The sequence below is a fragment of the Thalassophryne amazonica genome, chromosome 10, assembly GCF_902500255.1.
Source record: "Thalassophryne amazonica chromosome 10, fThaAma1.1, whole genome shotgun sequence".
NCBI classification, from domain to species: Eukaryota; Metazoa; Chordata; class Actinopteri; order Batrachoidiformes; family Batrachoididae; genus Thalassophryne; species Thalassophryne amazonica.
Window position 1 is genome coordinate 36404399 of NC_047112.1, and position 17335 is coordinate 36421733.

A 17335-nucleotide genomic window follows, 5' to 3' on the forward strand; every position below is an offset into this window, starting at 1 on the left:
TGGACATGTCCCCGACGCGCAAAGCAACACCGTGATGAAGTGTCACAGAACATGTTCTGGCATGTCCAGGCTCGTCCACAATTTCTTGGATAATCACTCGACTGAAAAACCACTGACAGCTGTCTGAACGCCATCTCAAAGCCATCCTGTGAGACCAAAACTGAGGTGGTTTTGTGTCGGTCCAGCAGCGAATCCATCATGACGCGCGAAGCGTCCGCTCGGCTTTCCACGACAAAATCTCTTGTTAAAAGTGAAATCTGAAGGAAAATGGGTGATGTTCAGCTCTTGTGATAACCAGAGAAAGTGCACACAATCGTCACGGATCCACAGAGCGATCCGTTTAGAAATGAAATGGTCGTTCAGCCTGTCGATGGCAGCTGGAGCGCGGAGCGCCCCACAGCTGCTGTGGGCCATCCTTAAAGCGACAGTAACATCCCTTAATGTCTTTGAAGCCCATAAAATTTTCACCAAAAACCACCTGAATTTCTCGAATGGTGTCCACATGGATGTGCCTCACAGTTTCTAAAAAAAATTTGATTAAGCAAAGCAGCAGTCTCTCAGCCATTTCCCTGACAATGAAAATCCGTAGAGGGGGTGGACCACTCCTCACTCAAAGCCTGCTCACAGGCGAATGACGCAACCGACAGGCGTGAAAAAAATCACGCATGCGCATGAAGGTTCAAGGTTGGCTCACGCAAGCACATGTGATTCAAATCCATATGTTTTTTTTTTTTAAAATAAGGTGGGATACTTTTCTAATAGACCTCGTAGTTTATCTGTTCTATATATTTGCATTGTAATTATTACATTACAAAAATAAAGAATTAATTATTATAATAATAATAACTATTAATCAATAAGATAATGATAGATAGTAGAGGTTGTGGCCAAGTGGTTAGTGCATTTGGTTTCAGTGCAGAAACCCCACCCCTGCCACATTTCTCCATGTAATGTGACGTTGCGTCAGGATGGGCATCCAGCATAAAACTTGTGCCAAATCAACATGCAGACACACCTTGGATTCGCTGTAGCGACCCTGAGTGAAAACAAGGGAGGAGCTGGAGGAACCTAGTGTAAATGTAAATATTACAGAAAAAAAATTTAACAACAGCATGGCCATGCTAATGAAACAGGAAAGGACCATTAAAATTACAGTTTTAAAATGTTTTTTGTTGTTGCAAATTACAGGATTAAACTGTAAAATTGACATATTTTACATAAAACCTTTTACATATTCCCTGTAATTTTAACAGAATTCCCCTGGTAACCACAGCTGCCAGAATTTTTCCATAAAAACAACAGATTTTTTTTTTTTTACTGTGTACACTAATAATATATAATTCCCAGATAACCACCTACATCTGGAATTGATAGAAGACTGAAAAACTGCCACATTGTAATACTAATGCTTGAGTCCCAGTAAGTGTGGTGCAGAGTGTACTTTTATTTTCTCTCACACCGCTGACCTGTGACGCTGTTTTGCTCTGCGTCTGGGTGTGGCTATGGCCCAGGAGGGCGGCACCGGGCCTGAGCCGGGAGTCCACAACCCCACCGACAGGAGGTTCCTTCCCTGGTATGCTGTTGTAGTAATCATGCTCAGAGAAATCCTCCTCCTCACCCCACAGCGGCTCCTCCGTCCTGACACTTCTGAGGATGGACATAAAACCAGAAAAATATAAATACCTAAGATGTGGTCGAGTATGACTCAAGTCATGTCTGGTGCTGCGCTTTGCCACATCAATATACTCCTCCAGCTCCTGCAATGACAATATTCATGAATATCAATCTGACTTTTAACAGTGATTAAAACGATATCGATGAGAATCTGAGATTTGGGTTCTCAAGTGGATTCAGTGTGATCGGGTGACACTCCCACATCCGAAAATGATCTATCTGTTCTATATAAAACTGCATCAGATTTATATAGAACAGAGCAGCTCCAGCTGGCAGCAGGAAGACGTTCATTTGAAACCAGAATAATAAAAAAAACAAAAAAAACAACACAGTCTAAATTTCATTGTGCATGTGCACTGACACCAAAGGTTTGAGGACAGGGTGAGAAGATCTGTGAGGATAACCTATCACATCTCTGTTTAACACAGAAAGAGTGCCACAACTGGATGAAATTCTTGTATGTAGATGCACATTTAGAAAATAATGCACGAAGGTCACTGTGGCAGGATCGGTACCTTTCCGTAGAGGTCAAGGTTTTGGGAGGGCTGTGTAAGTACTGTTTGAACTGCAGCTCGAAGGCTTGGCCGATGGTACTGATGACACTCTGGGCTAAGCCGTCTGAGCACTCCAGAATATGACATGCTGAGGGACACACAAGAGCACAGAGGAATGAAGCCATATTTTCCATCTAGCACATTAACGGCACTCAGCAAGGGCCTATACTGTGTTGGGTCGGCTATACTAAAATACGAAATGGAGCCTGATAATCACGAAATGGGGGTAAAATGTAACAAAATGGAGCAGACTGACCCAGATTGACTCCACATATGATTAAATATGATTCAATTAAGTAGTTTAATTATTTTTAAGCGAAATGGAGCGAAATGGGTAGTGATAATAACGAAACAGGGTTAGGGCGAAATGGAGCAGACTGACTCCAAATATGAATCAATTAAGTACTTTAATTTTTTAAGCGAAATGGAGCGAAATGGGGACTGATAACGAAATGGTGGTAAATGTTATGAAATGGAGCAGACTGCCCCATTGACTGAAGTTTCATCTCTTGAATGCCATATGGCGCACCTGCCCCAACTGCACGTACTGAGCGCATCTCACGAAAAAAAAAAGCGCCAAACATTAAATAAAAGTACATATTTGGAGTCAGTTTGGTTCACTCTGGTCCATTTTGTTACATTTTACCCCCATTTCGTGATTATCAGTCCCCATTTGGCCCCATTTCGCTCCATTTCATCCATTTCGTATTTTAGTATGGCCCGTGTTCGGTTATTGGCGAGACTCGGGATCTAGAAGTCGATTTACATTATTTATCACACCTTCATTTTTAAGCCAGTGAAGTCAGAGAACACAGATACCTTGTAGTCACGCTAGTTTGTTAGTTAGTTAGACAGCTCCATATATAAATTAGTTAAAGAGCTACCAGTTTTTACTGTTTATTGTAAGTAGGTCCCTTCGGCTGCTCCTTTATTTACACTCAAGGTCACCACAGCAGATCCAACGTGGATCTGCATGTTGATTTGGCACAGGTTTTACACCGGATTCCCTTCCTGACACAACATTACATGGAGAAATGTGGCAGGGGTGGGGTTTGAACAGGGAACCTTCCATACTGAAACCACGCACACTAACCACTTGGCCACCACCCCTGCTTTCTTCCATTTATTGTGTATGATACCAAATTGATTGTCATGCCATTCCATGCACTTTGCTTGGAAGGAACCTGCTCCAGATGGAATCCTGACTTTATTTTTCAGACTTGGAGGTCAGGATTTGAAGCTTCCACTCAATATTGGAATGAATCTTTAGACCCCGATAAACAAGAGTAAGTGAGCAAGTCACATCATCTGGTCCTTTTATTAACAGGTCACGTCAGATTGAGGAATATCTTCTAGTATCAAATCAAATCAGTTTTATTTATATAGCGCCAAATCACAAACAGGTGCCCCAAGGCGCTTTATATTGCAAGGCAAAGCCATACAATAATTACGGAAAAACCCCAACGGTCAAAATGACCCCCTGTGAGCAAGCACTTGGCGACAGTGGGAAGGAAAAACTCCCTTTTAACAGGAAGAAACCTCCAGCAGAACCAGGCTCAGGGAGGGGCAGTCTTCTGCTGGGACTGGTTGGGGCTGAGGGAGAGAACCAGGAAAAAGACATGCTGTGGAGGGGAGCAGAGATCAATCACTAATGATCAAATGCCACCCAGACAGACATCAACAACCTCTTAGAAATAACCATCAATCTGCCACAGCTAGGTCATACGTGTGTGTCATCTTAGCCTATTCCAGCTACCAGGATCCTCAACACTGTGTGCTGGATCATATCCAGACAAATACGCCATATGGCTAAAATGTCACAGCAGATGTTCATGCATAAGGCAAGTGATAATCTTTATCTGAGTCTCCCTAACATTTAGTTTGACACAAAGTCATCCCAACAGGAACATAAAATTCCTTCAAACAGACCTGGTACAAAAGACATCCAGTTGTTGCCTTAGGTTACTGGTTCATGTCCAAATCTCAGAACAATACAGTAAGGTAGTATGTCACGGCATCCACGAGGAAATTTGTGTAGTTTGGTGTGAGGTTCGCAGCCGTTCACCATCCCCTCACCTCAGACACGGAGCGGCACCCACGCATTGCTTGATTTTTGAACAAACCAATAAAATCACCGCAATGAACTCCCCCGCCAAATCGTCAGGCGGCACCTCGTACCCCTCACCATGTCGTCTCTGTGACTCAGAACATGCACAACACGTAAAACAACTTGTGAGGGGTTGATACACACTATCCTTTTTACTGTATATGATTGGAGAGGAACAGCATTTCCGGAAGCGACAGAAAACTCCAGCAACCTCCAACCACCCCGCTCTGCAGCTGTCCGGCATGCACCTGATGTCCATATGCGTGAGCATGGATGTGCCCCATCCAGCCATAGACGAGCTGCACGGACTGGATTCAATGTGTTTATTTATTTAGATATTTATTTTTCTGAGGACACAAGTAGATTTAAGTTTAATGCTCCTGCTCAGCACACACGCGATGTGCACACGTGGGCTGGATATGTCCTGATCGGCCATGGATGACCTGGAGAAACCGGATTTATTATTTTTTCATTTATTTTTTTATTAATTATTCAGAGGACAGAAGTGAATTTAAATTTAATGCTCCTGGTTGGCACACACCCACTGTGCACGCCATGCTGGACGGACGATGTCAGCACTCTGGCTTCACTTCCAAAGGATTACAGTGCCCGTGTGTCCTGTCCTGCCAGAGCAGAGCCGTGCCATCTAATGGAACTCAGTTTTATGCGTGGCCCAGTTGTGAACACACAGTCCAGCTGTACAGGCATGTGTTACACGTCGTGCCCGGTCTTTTTATTTATTTTTCTGATGACCACAGTCTAATGCTGCTGGCGGGACAGCAGATTTCACTTGTGTGGAGAATATGGACAAGGGGATCCAGATTTATTGTTTTATTTTAATTCGCTCTGTGGACGTCAGTGGAACTTGAGAGACGCAGCTCAGTAGACATCTTTCTGTAAGTCCGTTAGTGGTTGTTCACACTTTTCTTCTGTTTTTTATTTATTTATTCAACTATTTGTTTATTTATTTATTATTTACAGTACTTTTTGTGCCTAAAGTCAGGGGAAATTTCACAGCCTCTTTCACAAAATAACTACGTATTAGTCCTCATCCATCCTGAGCACTGTGTGCACAAACGTGTGGTCACCTCACCCGAGGCGCTGAACATCTGTGTGAGCACCGTGAGGTATTCATGCACAAATCCTTGCACCTGCAAAGACTGCCGCTCGATTTTCAAGTGTGTGGCACGTGTCAGAAGGACTAATTCAGTGAGATTCCACATGAGAAAGTTATCACCTTTTCGCCTGTTTTTCATGCGATGTTGCATCTCAACCTATTCTCCACCAGTGGTGTGTCAGTGAGATACTAGCCTAAGCACCAGAACCCAAAAATTTTGGAGGTTTGTCCTACTACTGAGATAGAGTATCAGTGTTGCCAAACACCTCTCTCCAGAGACCTCATGACTCCAGAAGCTCTTCCCAGACGTATCTCGGTCTCAATTTCAGAGAACCCAGAAACATGAATGTCACTGCCAAGATAAATGGGGTCCAGGAAGTCACTGAAAACCTGTATGATCTTAACTTTGAACTAGGGCAAATGTTTATACATACATACTTTTATAAACTTTTTTAATAAAACTTTGAACATGGCACTTTGATCTAAGGAAGGTTTTATGGCAAGTTGACAGTTCAGTGCACAACATAGAGTGGAAAGCAGCCACCAAAACTCTCAGAGATAAAGCAGTAAAATGAAAGCTTGCATTTTTCCATGAGTGTTTACTTTTATTTATTTTAATTATGTATTCAATTCACACAGTGTACAGGTGTCCTGAACCTGCACATGTAAGGCGTATCTGAATATTGTCCCATATAAACATCAGGATAAACCTGTGTTCGACTTCACACAAGGATTTTGGAAGTCCATGGCAGGAAAACAAACAGTAGCACCCTGACAAACATAAGCTACACACATAATCCATAAATATGTGTGTGTGTCTGTGTGTGAGAAGTTTTACCTCTCTGATTCACTGGATCTTTGGCCACATACGCGACATAATCAGGCGTGTCCTGTAGGAGACACAAGGAAAAATTAAATTACAGATGTGAAACGCAATTAACGTCCTCACTGAACCTTTGGTCATGAGATCTGAATCTAGTGCAATGTGGTCCAATCAGTTGTACCATAAAGAACAACTCAAAAGGAAATGAATCGTACTCACTGTGTCTCCACCAGAGGCAAATGAGATGGACTGCATAGGATGGTGTGCAATCACCTAAAAACAACAAGAGAAATTCTTGTCACAGCTTATATATATATATCTATATATATATATATATATATATATATATAGTGATTATGTAAAACACTTTCCAGCAGATCATACTGTGATTTGTGTAACTTTTGTTGATCTATTTGTCCCCTTACTTCTCCAAGGGCCTTTGGTTGATTTCCATCTAACTTGATATGTGGATGACAATCAACCCCTGTATTGCCCTTAAAGGGATTGTTGTGGCAAAGCTAAGAGAAATGAGGCCAAAGGTTAAAATATTTGTTTTTCACTCCCATCTTCAACAAACTTGGAATATATGTGTAGTTGGTTTCTGCAGTTGCCCATGTGAGATCAAATTTATCAAAGGTCAATCACCAGGTCAGATTTGGCAAATGTTAACAATTTCAGTCAAGGTAATTGAAAAACAGAAATGTTGACCATTGGCTCACTCTGGTTTGTAGCACACCTGGTACATACGAGGTCTGTTAGAAAAGTATCGGACCTTTTTATTTTTTGCAAAAACCTGATGGATTTGAATCACGTGTGCTTGCATGAGCAAACCTTGAACCTTCGTGCGCATGCGTGAACTTTTTCCACGCCTGTCGATTGCATCATTTTCTGGTAAGCAGCCTTTGTGTGAGGACATGTGCTGTGCGCTTGGCGGATTTTCATTGCAAGGAAAAAGACGGAGCAACTGGAGCAGCGCCGCATCAAATTTTGCCAGAAACTGGGCGACAGCCAGGTGGAAACCATTCGGATGATTCAGACGGCTTTCATCTGGTAAAATTTGATGCGGCGCTACTCCAGGCGCTCCGTCTTTTTCCTTGCAATGAAAATCCGCCGCGCGCACAACACATGTCCTCACACAAAGGCTGCTTACCAGGAAATGATGCAATCGACAGGCGTGAAAAAATTCACACATGCGCATGAAGGTTCAAGGTTTGCTCATGCAAGCACACGTGATTCAAATCCATCAGGTTTTTGCAAAAAATAAAAAGGTCCAATACTTTTCTAACAGACCTCGTATATGGAGGTGGGCCCTGGAATTGCCCAGCAAGGTCAAATTTACCAAAAGCTAATCAATGGGACCAAGTTCATGTCTGCTGTTCTGTTTGTTGGTCTACCTCCAGGTCCTGTTGTTGAGTACTACCAAACTTGGTATGACTATGAAGGTGGACCTTGAAATAGCCCTTAAACAATTAATTTTGGCAAATATCAAGGAATATGATTTTCAAACTCATTACAACTAAAGGTGGCACACACTGAGGTGGATTACAGAACTTCCCTTGCAAGGTCAGCCAGATATTGGGGTCAAAGGTCAGATTGTCATAGTCCTTATTCTCATCATACACAGGGGCACTATTACCTAGTATTATTTAAAGCAACATGCCTCTAAATAGTATTTAAAGCAACAATGGGCCATGTACTTCATTAAAACCCAGTCTTACTTTTTGAGATTATTTCACCTGCTGCTAATTAAAAACGTAAGCAATTATTCATTTGTTGAGGACTCATGTTGTAGATTTGCTTTTAATAATGCAAAGAGATACCAGCTGATCTTTGAGTGTAGAAATAAATTAGCCCCTTTTTTTAAAGAACTTTGAATTTGTTTTTTCCTATTTGCATTGTGACAAAATGCTATTGGTTGATCACATGCAGTGATGCTGTGGCTGAACCTGTCGTGTCGTAGGAATGAGCAGACCAAGGCCGTCTATGGAAATATTGACTGCAATACTCATTCCAGCGAAGCGTAGGTTACTCTTCCCCATAATGGACTGGAGCGCTTTGTTCAGAGCCTGTGTGACAAAAAAATACAATGGAAATCATCAACTATGTCACACAAGCTGCTGCTCTTGTGCATTTTGCTGGTTGTCTAATATAGTTCGTGCATAACATGCATTATTTTTTTTTTCCATTTCTGCTGCTGCGTGTTTGCTAATTCTTTAACAGCATAAATACAACTTTGTGGCTAACCTTTTTTCTCCAAGCCCCCTTTCCGCCTGGCACAGCTTCACACAGCCTGTTGATGGCTTCTCTAATTACAGAGATGAAGAAAGGTCAGAGGTCAGAATAAAATGTTTTGACTACAACATGCATTACTGATGTGGAGACATCTGAATTCAAACTGACTGTGAACTCGCATGTACAAATAATCCATTGAAACAAACTGATGGTGATGGACTTCATTAAAAACAACCCTTACCAAAAAATAGTACTGATAAGTATATAAAAAGTAAACTAGAAGTATACTTGAAACATACTTGCATATACTACTTTTTGGTAAGGGAAACCAGAAGAAAAAAACATGAATCTCAAACTTATTTCTGCCTCCATGTTGAAAACCACAGGGATGGGATGGAAATGTCAGTGTTATCAGTTTATTGCTTCTTTGAAGGCTCATTATTACGTCCGCCATGGACGTATTAAAATCATTGACGTTTATTCATTTGTCTGTCTGTCTGTTAGCAGGATTACCTCAAAACTACTGCACAGATTTTGACTAAATTTTTACCACAGACAGCTATATGGCCATGGAAGACACCATTAAATTCGGGAGGTGACCCGGAATCGGATCTAGATTCTGGATCAAGATTTCACTTTATATACACTTTGAAGGATTACGTTAAAAATTGTCACCAAATTTCACCACAGATAGACATTAGGCCATGGAAGACTCCATTAAATTTTGGAGGTGATCCAGATCTGGATCAAGTTTCACTTTATAGGCTTTTAAGGATTCCGTCAAAAGAACTTCACGGATTCTCACCAAATCTACAGATGGATATTAGGCCATGGAAGACTCCACTGAATTTTGAAGGTGATCCGGATGCGGATTCTGGATCAGGATTTCAATTTGTATGCTTCACTTTGTCAGAGTTTGAGGATTAGATCAAAACTACTTAACAGATGTTCACCACACATTGGTGTTAGGCCTTGGAAGATTCCATTAAATTTTGGAGGTGTTCTGGATCCAGATTCTGGATCAGGATTTCACTTTGTAGACTTCTAAGGATTACATCAAAACTACTTCACAGATACGACGTCACGATTTAAAACCAAGATCAGGAAGACACTATTTTGTTTCAGCTTGTGAATTAAATATCAGTTTGAAGCATCTTAATCAGTCGGACCATTCTGGATCAGTACGCAATTATTGCATTGTGTTGTGGAATCCTGATCCAGGTAAAGTCTGGGTCACGATTTGAATCACATATCTTTAATTTTGAGTCTTGGTCAACCCTTGGTGGATGTCAGAAATCTTGGATTGCATTTGTTACATTAATACTTTGATTCTTTATGGCGATATGTCATACCTTTGCTGTGATGCTGTTGGGACCCCTGGGATCTGCTGCCTAATGGGTGTTTCACATCCCCTGTGATGGCCACGTCCCCTGGCAGTCAGAACAGGAGCTGCAGCTCCACAACTGCCCTATCAAGTGGCTTGTAAATATTTAAAAAGCAGCGTCCTGGGCCCCATCTCGAGTAAAGGTCTTCTCAGGGTTTTTTGAAAAACACGACAATGTTCCAAGTGAGTCATGCTGATAAACGAGGAGGAGGCGGTTGTTGATTTCTAAGCCTCTTTATCACCCTATACTGTAGTTATCAGTCAGGTGTACTTAATACTAGCTAATATTTAAAAGGTGCAAATGCATGTTTGTGTCTTTTAAATCATTTTCTTATCCTTTAAAAATGTTAATACTTTTAAAAACTGAAAAAAAGTCAACAAATAAATAATAGTGTAAGTATTAAAGTATGGATAAAAGCAAACAAAGGGTGGAAATGTATAATGAATGGATAAGTACACTAGAGGGATATTCAGAGTGTATATTATAGTCCAGCTTAACAATATCCAACCATTTTTTTAATTCTACTGACTGACAGATCACTCAGACTTCTGGCTTTTTCTCCCATTGGGTCTTTGTGATGTCACAATGAAAGAATGAGATCAAAGGAAACTTTGTCTCAAAATGATAAATGTATTAAACCAGTCCAGATTTACACTAAAATATAACTAACTCTTCCCTGACCTATAGGTGATCGCACCACAAAAATTTGTGTTTAAATCTGTCCTCTAGGATTCAATCTTTCCTGCCTATAAGTGGACAGACAGGCAGACAGATAGCAATGATCACATGACCTCCACCCTCTCTGTAAACTGTCTGAGGTATTTAAACAGATGTTTGACAAATACCAAACTAGCAACCATAAAGTTTTACAATAATACTCAAAATTCACACAGAATGATGAATCGCGCCATTGGCCTTTCATACTGTGTCTTTTTATGAACTTTTCATGCTAAAAAAAAAAGTTCTAGAAGGAATTTTACATCCTGCTGAATTTCTTTGATGCATGTTGTTGCCATTACATCAGTTCTGTGATCAACATCAACACAAAACCTTTGACCAGTGCCAGGTCACCACCATGTAGCAATGTTGGCCTATTCGTTAAATATTTAAAGCAGACCCAGTATCTGCAATTTGCAACAAGTCCCTTAACACAAACGTAAAGTTTAATCTCTGTTTGAATAAAACTTCATGCTGCAGTATGTGATGTCCAGAGAACCGCTGCAGTTAATTTGACACTAAAATCCTTTTTTACATCCTCTAAAAATTAAATAATTTAATTAGTCATAAATATTTTACATCATATATCTTAAATTTTTTCTGTTTATGGCCCTTCAGCAATCCCCTTAAAGGCACTCACTGCACTCTAAATCTATTTTCTATATATTGATCAACTACTTTATCAATCATCCCTCTATAACTTTCCATTAATCTAATGACCTTTATGAGTACATGTGAGTTATCCCAAATCTGTATCCATGGCGATGATCAGACAGATACTTTGGTGGAAGCCTTCCACTTGTGTTGTAAATCATTGTGCGTAAAACAGCTGGTGGAGTGAAAGGATTCCTATCATTGTTAAACCTGATGTGGTCAGCTGACACAATGCACATGTTGTGCCTTCACTGTTTTGTTTTGACCTGCCTTCTCCCTCCTCCTCCTCCTCCTGCAGACGTTTTAGCTGCAAAACATTATCCAGCAGGGTGCTTTCACGGGCCCACTGCAGCTTTCCACTATCATTAACGACCATCATCAATAATACATCTCTATCTCTCTTTCTCTCTCTCTATCACTCCATCTCTGCTGCCCCCTCCCCCTGCACTTAAGGCTTGGATGCACGGTGGGCTCCGATTACCACCAATCGATTGCAGAGGTGAGAGAGGAGGCAGAGAGACAGAAGGGGAGACACGTGCAGTGAACCGTGTTTTCATAACATTAAGATTACATGTATGCACAAAAAAAACATGAGATACCATAACAGTAATATTATGACCTGCTGTATCACTGAAAGATGTACGGTACGTGTTTGTGAAGTAGCACACAACATGACAGTGTGCAGTGTATACAGCAGTGCCACTGTCATCCAAAACAGGTTACTTAAGCATTTAAGTATTTTTCTTATTTGAGCTGGAATTAAAGTATGCAGTATTTGAGAGCAGGACTTTAAGGTATATTTGATGATATTTACAGGTACCCACCCAGCTTACCTCGTCACCTGTGTACGTGTGTTGAAATCCAGTGATCGCATTGACTTCAGCACTTCAATGCAGCCCATATACTACACAGACACAGAAACAAAACAGAAAACATGCTGGCATCACAAGCGTTGAGGACACTTATCAAGCATATTAATGATAATTATTGGTATGATTCAAAAGTAGCAACATTACAGTCATACAGTCAGGTCCAAGAATCATGGAACTCATTCAGAGTCATGTAGGTGTCTTGGTGGCTTCCCTCAAGAACTTTTTTTTTATGTATTATTTCAAAACAAGCCATTTTAACTTGCAATAATTTTCTTTGTTAAGTCACTTATCACTCATCTTCAGCCCGTTATCCAAGATTGGGTTGAGGGGACAACAGCTCCAGTAGAGGACCCCAAACTTCCCTCTCCTGGCCCACATTTAGCACCTCTGACTGGGGGATTCTGGGGCGTTCCCAGTCCAGTGTGGAGATATAATCTTTCCACTTACTCCTGGGTCTTCCCCAAAGCCTTCTCTCAACTGGACATGCCTGGAACACCTCCCCAGGGAGGCGCCCAGGAGCCATCCTTACCAGATGCCCAAACCACCTCAGCTGGCTCCCCTCAACGCGAAGAGCAGCAACTCTGCTCTGAGCTCCTCACAAATGACTGAGCTTCTCATCCTATCTCTAAGGGGGATAGACAAAGGGGAGTGAAAGGATTCCTATCATTGCTAAACTGGTCCAAATTTACACTAAAATACAATTAACTCTTCCTTGACCTACAGGTGATTGCACCAAAAAAAAAATCACTGTCATCTGGTTGAGGTTTCCTCAGGAGCCACCCAAACAGGATTGGTGAAAAGGCGCAATCCTGGCAGAGGCCAACCCCCACTGGAAACAAGTCCAACTTACTGCCGAGGACCTGAACACAGCTCTCACTTTGTGAGTACACAGATTGGATGTCCATGAGAAGGGACCCCCTTACCCCATACTTGCGCAATACCCTCACCAACAGCATCTCCCGGTGTACCTGATTTCTCCAAGTCCACAAAACACATGTAGACTGGGTGGGCATACTCCTAGGCCCCCTCCAGGATCCTTGTGAGAGTGAAGAGCTGGTCAGTTCTTCCATGACCAGGACGGAACCCGCATTGTTCCTCTTCAATGCAAGGTTCGACGATTGGATGAACCCTCCTGTCCAGCACCCTGGAGTAGACTTTACGAAGGAGGCTGAGTAGTGTGATGCCCCTGTAGTTGTACAAACTTTCTGGTCCCCTTTTTTAAATATGGGGACCACCACCCTAGTTTGACACTCCTTTGGCACTGTCCCAGACCTCCACGCAATGTTGAGGAGACATCTCATCCAAGACAGTCCCTCCACACCCAGAGCCTTCAGTATTTCTGAATGGATCACTCCTTGTTCAGTGATTATTATTATTAAAGTGCTCATTAATTTCCTAAAGCCACTTATTCCAATTAAGGGTCACTGAGGCCTGGAGCCTGTCCCAGTGGTCACTTGGCAAGAAGCAGGGTACATCCTGGACAGGTCGCCAGTCCATCACAGGGCCGACACATAAACAGACAAATGCAGTCACACTCCCACTCCTATCTACAGTCAATTTAGAGTCACCAGTTCCCATAACCTGCACATCTTTGGAAGTGGGAGGATGCAAATGATGCTACTTCACATTACATGAAGTAATCAGTAGGAGTGGGCTTCAACACTGAAAAAAGAACCAACTTAATTGAATTGTTCCAACTGGTAAGACCTAAATGAATTAAGGTCTTTGAAATTAATTAACAAGTTAGATTAAATTGAACTCATTAGATTCAATCTAATTTATTTACGTAATTTCAAAGAACTTAATTCATTTAGGTGTTATCAACTGAAACAAAGAACGTAATTCATTTAGGTGTTATCAACTGAAACAAATAAAGTAACTTGGTTCATCTATTTTCTTTTTTAAGTGAACTGGGATCTTTCTGCCCTGAAAACAACAAACCGCCCGTCCACTACAATGTCTGATATCCACTGGCTATTATTACTTTTATTATTGCTTCTTTGGAGGCTCATTGCATCGTCTGCCAAGGACATAATAAAATCATCAGCATGTATTTATTTGTCTGTCTGTTAGCAGGATTACATCAAAACTACTGCACTGATTTTGACAAAATTTTCAACACAAATACATCTTAGGCCATAGAAGACCCCATTAAATTTTGGAGGTGATCCGGAACCAGACTCTGGATAAACATTTCCTTTAATATAGGCTTTGAAGGATTACTTCAAAACTACTTTATGGATTCTCACCAAATTTTCACAACAGATAGATATTAGGGTATCAAAGACTCCACTGAATTTCGGAGGTGATCCGGAGCTGGATTGGTGCATGTCAGAAATTTCTGATTGCTCTTGTTATTATTATTATTATTATTATTATTATTATTATTATTATTATTATTATTATTATTATTATTATTATTATATCAAGACAGTTTTTAATATAGTATATTAAGTATACTAGATATTTTAACTCTTCATGTCACTTCCTGGGTGGCAAGGAAGATCACCTCTTGACCGGACGGGATATCTACATCCAGGATCAATCTAGAGACACCTGTGCATGGGTTTGTTTAATGTGGAAATGTCACTGCACACTGACAAACACACGGTCCTTGACAGATCCATAGCCTGGTCCGATTGCTGGGAAATCCCAGATGATCGGGGACTGAGGACCTGCTGCAGCCTTCATCTGCCTTCACAGTTGTTGGGTGACAAGCCACCACCTCTTCTGCCTGGTCCACCAATGAGGACTCCTTGTTTCATCAAAGCACCATTAGCCGCCATGTTTTCAGGGTTCCTGTTGGGCATTCATGGTTACCACAGAGGCCAAGGGGAAGACAAAGTCCTCACTATATTTCAACCCAACAGACAATCCCCTACTTTATCTGTTATCCAGGTGTCATGACATGGATGAGAGGAATGGATTTAGACACCCAAATGTTTTAACGAGAAATTCAACAAATACACATTGTAAAACTTTGCATTAACACCAATGATAATTTAATGAATATTAATAAATTATTACTATTAGTAGTAGTAGTAATATTAATAATATTTGCATTAATATTTATATATATTAACTTTTGCATTAATATTTTTGAGAGGGGTGTCCCAACCAGATTTTTTGCCAACAAGTCATTTAACACTGAGTATCTGCAGATACTAGATCCTGATCTGATACTTGTAGTTTCCTCGATATTACATTTGCACAGAGCAAAGTCCATTGTTTCACTGTATCACTTTAAAAAAAAACACAAACACCTTTAATTCAAGCAGCTTCTTAATATTTGTATTAAACAGCAAACAGTAAACATTATCAAATATGACGTGTCCATAATCTTTTTTTTTGGGGGGGGGGGGGGTAATAGGAACACACTATCATCTGGTTGATCATTTGGTTTTAAACCCCCGGGGCCCAGCAGCCAGCAGTGGCTTTCTAATGGATGTCAGGTTGGGGTGCTAATGGCGGTTTGACCAGATTATCAGCACTAAGAGCTCAAAATAATGGATAAACTATAACACTCTAGGCCCCTCAGAGGCCCTGTGTCCATGTGCACGTGTGTGCAAGAAATGCATGTGAGGATCACTTACACAACTGTATGGTATGATGCAAAAACCTGTAGCAAGTAACAACTGCTACTGCTCAACAGTTTACATATTATTATCATTATCCATCACTGCTGAATTACACATGCACTCATTCAGGTGCACACCTCTGCCAAAAGGAGAAAGAGCACCGTATCTATTCCAGGCCAGATCCAACAATTTCACAGACTTTCTTGAAAACTGATTAACCAACATTTGAGTAAACCTGGTAATTTGCAACAATAGCAGTATTTTATATGTGATTTTACAGCCTGTGCTCACAGAGGACTGAACAAGATCAGCCTACTAATTATGTTTCTTTAAAAAAATAATAATTATGGATACACCTACTCATTGGAGTGCATGCCCATTTAAAAGGTAGAATACATCCTAGCTAGAAATATTCATTTATATATAATAATAATTTAATAATAAATTATTATTATTATTATTATTATTATTATTATTATTATTATTATTGTTTAAGTTTTCTTTCATTCCTGGCTTGTCATTATGACCACCAGAGGGTGCTGCAGAAACGGCGATGAAGTGATTGTGGGGAAAAAAAACTTTCAACAAAAGCAATAAGTATTCAAGTTGCTTTGTTTTAAATCATATTGGTGGTGGAGTCTTGCTTTATCAATGCTCAAAGTCATTTTCTCATCCAGAGCCACTTTGCATCGTAGGAGCTCACAGCCAATCAGCACTTGCTGTTCAGGTTAAAAACAATATGGCTCCCTCACCGCTTCACTATCAGTAGACATGTTTGGATCCAGAGCGGTGACTGTGACATGACTCTGTTGTCAATAAAAATACTGCCGAATGACACATTATGTGGAATTCATCAAGACAACGGAGGTCAGTCATGAAGGTGTCAGCGGTATGCAAATTAAACGGGAACAAGGCACGAAACACAGAAGCTTCTGAATTAAATATGATAACATACATTTCTGAAAGGGTAATAAAAGCCTGCTTCCAATAAAAGGCAGGTTCTTACTGCACGTTAGGATTCTATTAAGGGTTGGACCACGCCCCTCACCCAGTGTGTTCTGGGATATGATGCGGCACCTAGTGACCATCGCTGCTAAAAAAGGATTTATGACACAGATGCACATATACTGTTGTGGTCATTAAAAAAACATTCGCACTCCACACATTTAACATTGGTAATCAATATATGTGTTAAACCAATTAAAAATTTAAGTATTTTTTTATTTTAATATTTATTAACTGCCAGATCTTCAGTGAATCAAAGATTTACAGTTAACTGCCTCTTTAAAGAGCATGAAAGATTGCAGAGATGGATTTAAGTAATTAGAGACGATTCTCGAGGGCCTAATTAGCATATTTAGGAGTGCCTGTTGCTGTATTTTAAGGGCCCACCTGCAGTGCCCTGTAATGCCTGTGTGCAGTGATAGCTTGGATGGGAGACCTCTTTGGAACACCAAGAGTTGTGTGTCGTTTCCATTTTGGTCATGTGTGTATGTGTGAGAGAGAGAGAGAGAGAGAGAGAAAGAGAGAGAGGAGAGAGAGAGAAAGAGAGAGAGAGAGAGAGAGCTTTGACTCGATTTGGACCAAGCTTAGTGATTTTTGAATTTTTGAAAGAGATTTAA

General features: G+C 40.7%; 1 protein-coding gene across 1 annotated transcript in view; it reads right to left on the bottom strand.

Moving 5' to 3' along the window:
* Positions 1-17335, bottom strand: part of shc2 (SHC (Src homology 2 domain containing) transforming protein 2) — a 45005-nt gene that overhangs the window by 14827 nt on the left and 12843 nt on the right. Inside the window, exons 2-8 of the mRNA XM_034179798.1 lie at positions 12097-12167; positions 8520-8580; positions 8222-8341; positions 6495-6548; positions 6291-6342; positions 2190-2316; positions 1467-1647 (exon numbers count right to left, since the gene is read on the bottom strand). Coding sequence (XP_034035689.1) covers positions 1467-1647; positions 2190-2316; positions 6291-6342; positions 6495-6548; positions 8222-8341; positions 8520-8580; positions 12097-12167 — 666 coding nt within the window. The remainder of the gene's footprint in view (positions 1-1466; positions 1648-2189; positions 2317-6290; positions 6343-6494; positions 6549-8221; positions 8342-8519; positions 8581-12096; positions 12168-17335) is intronic.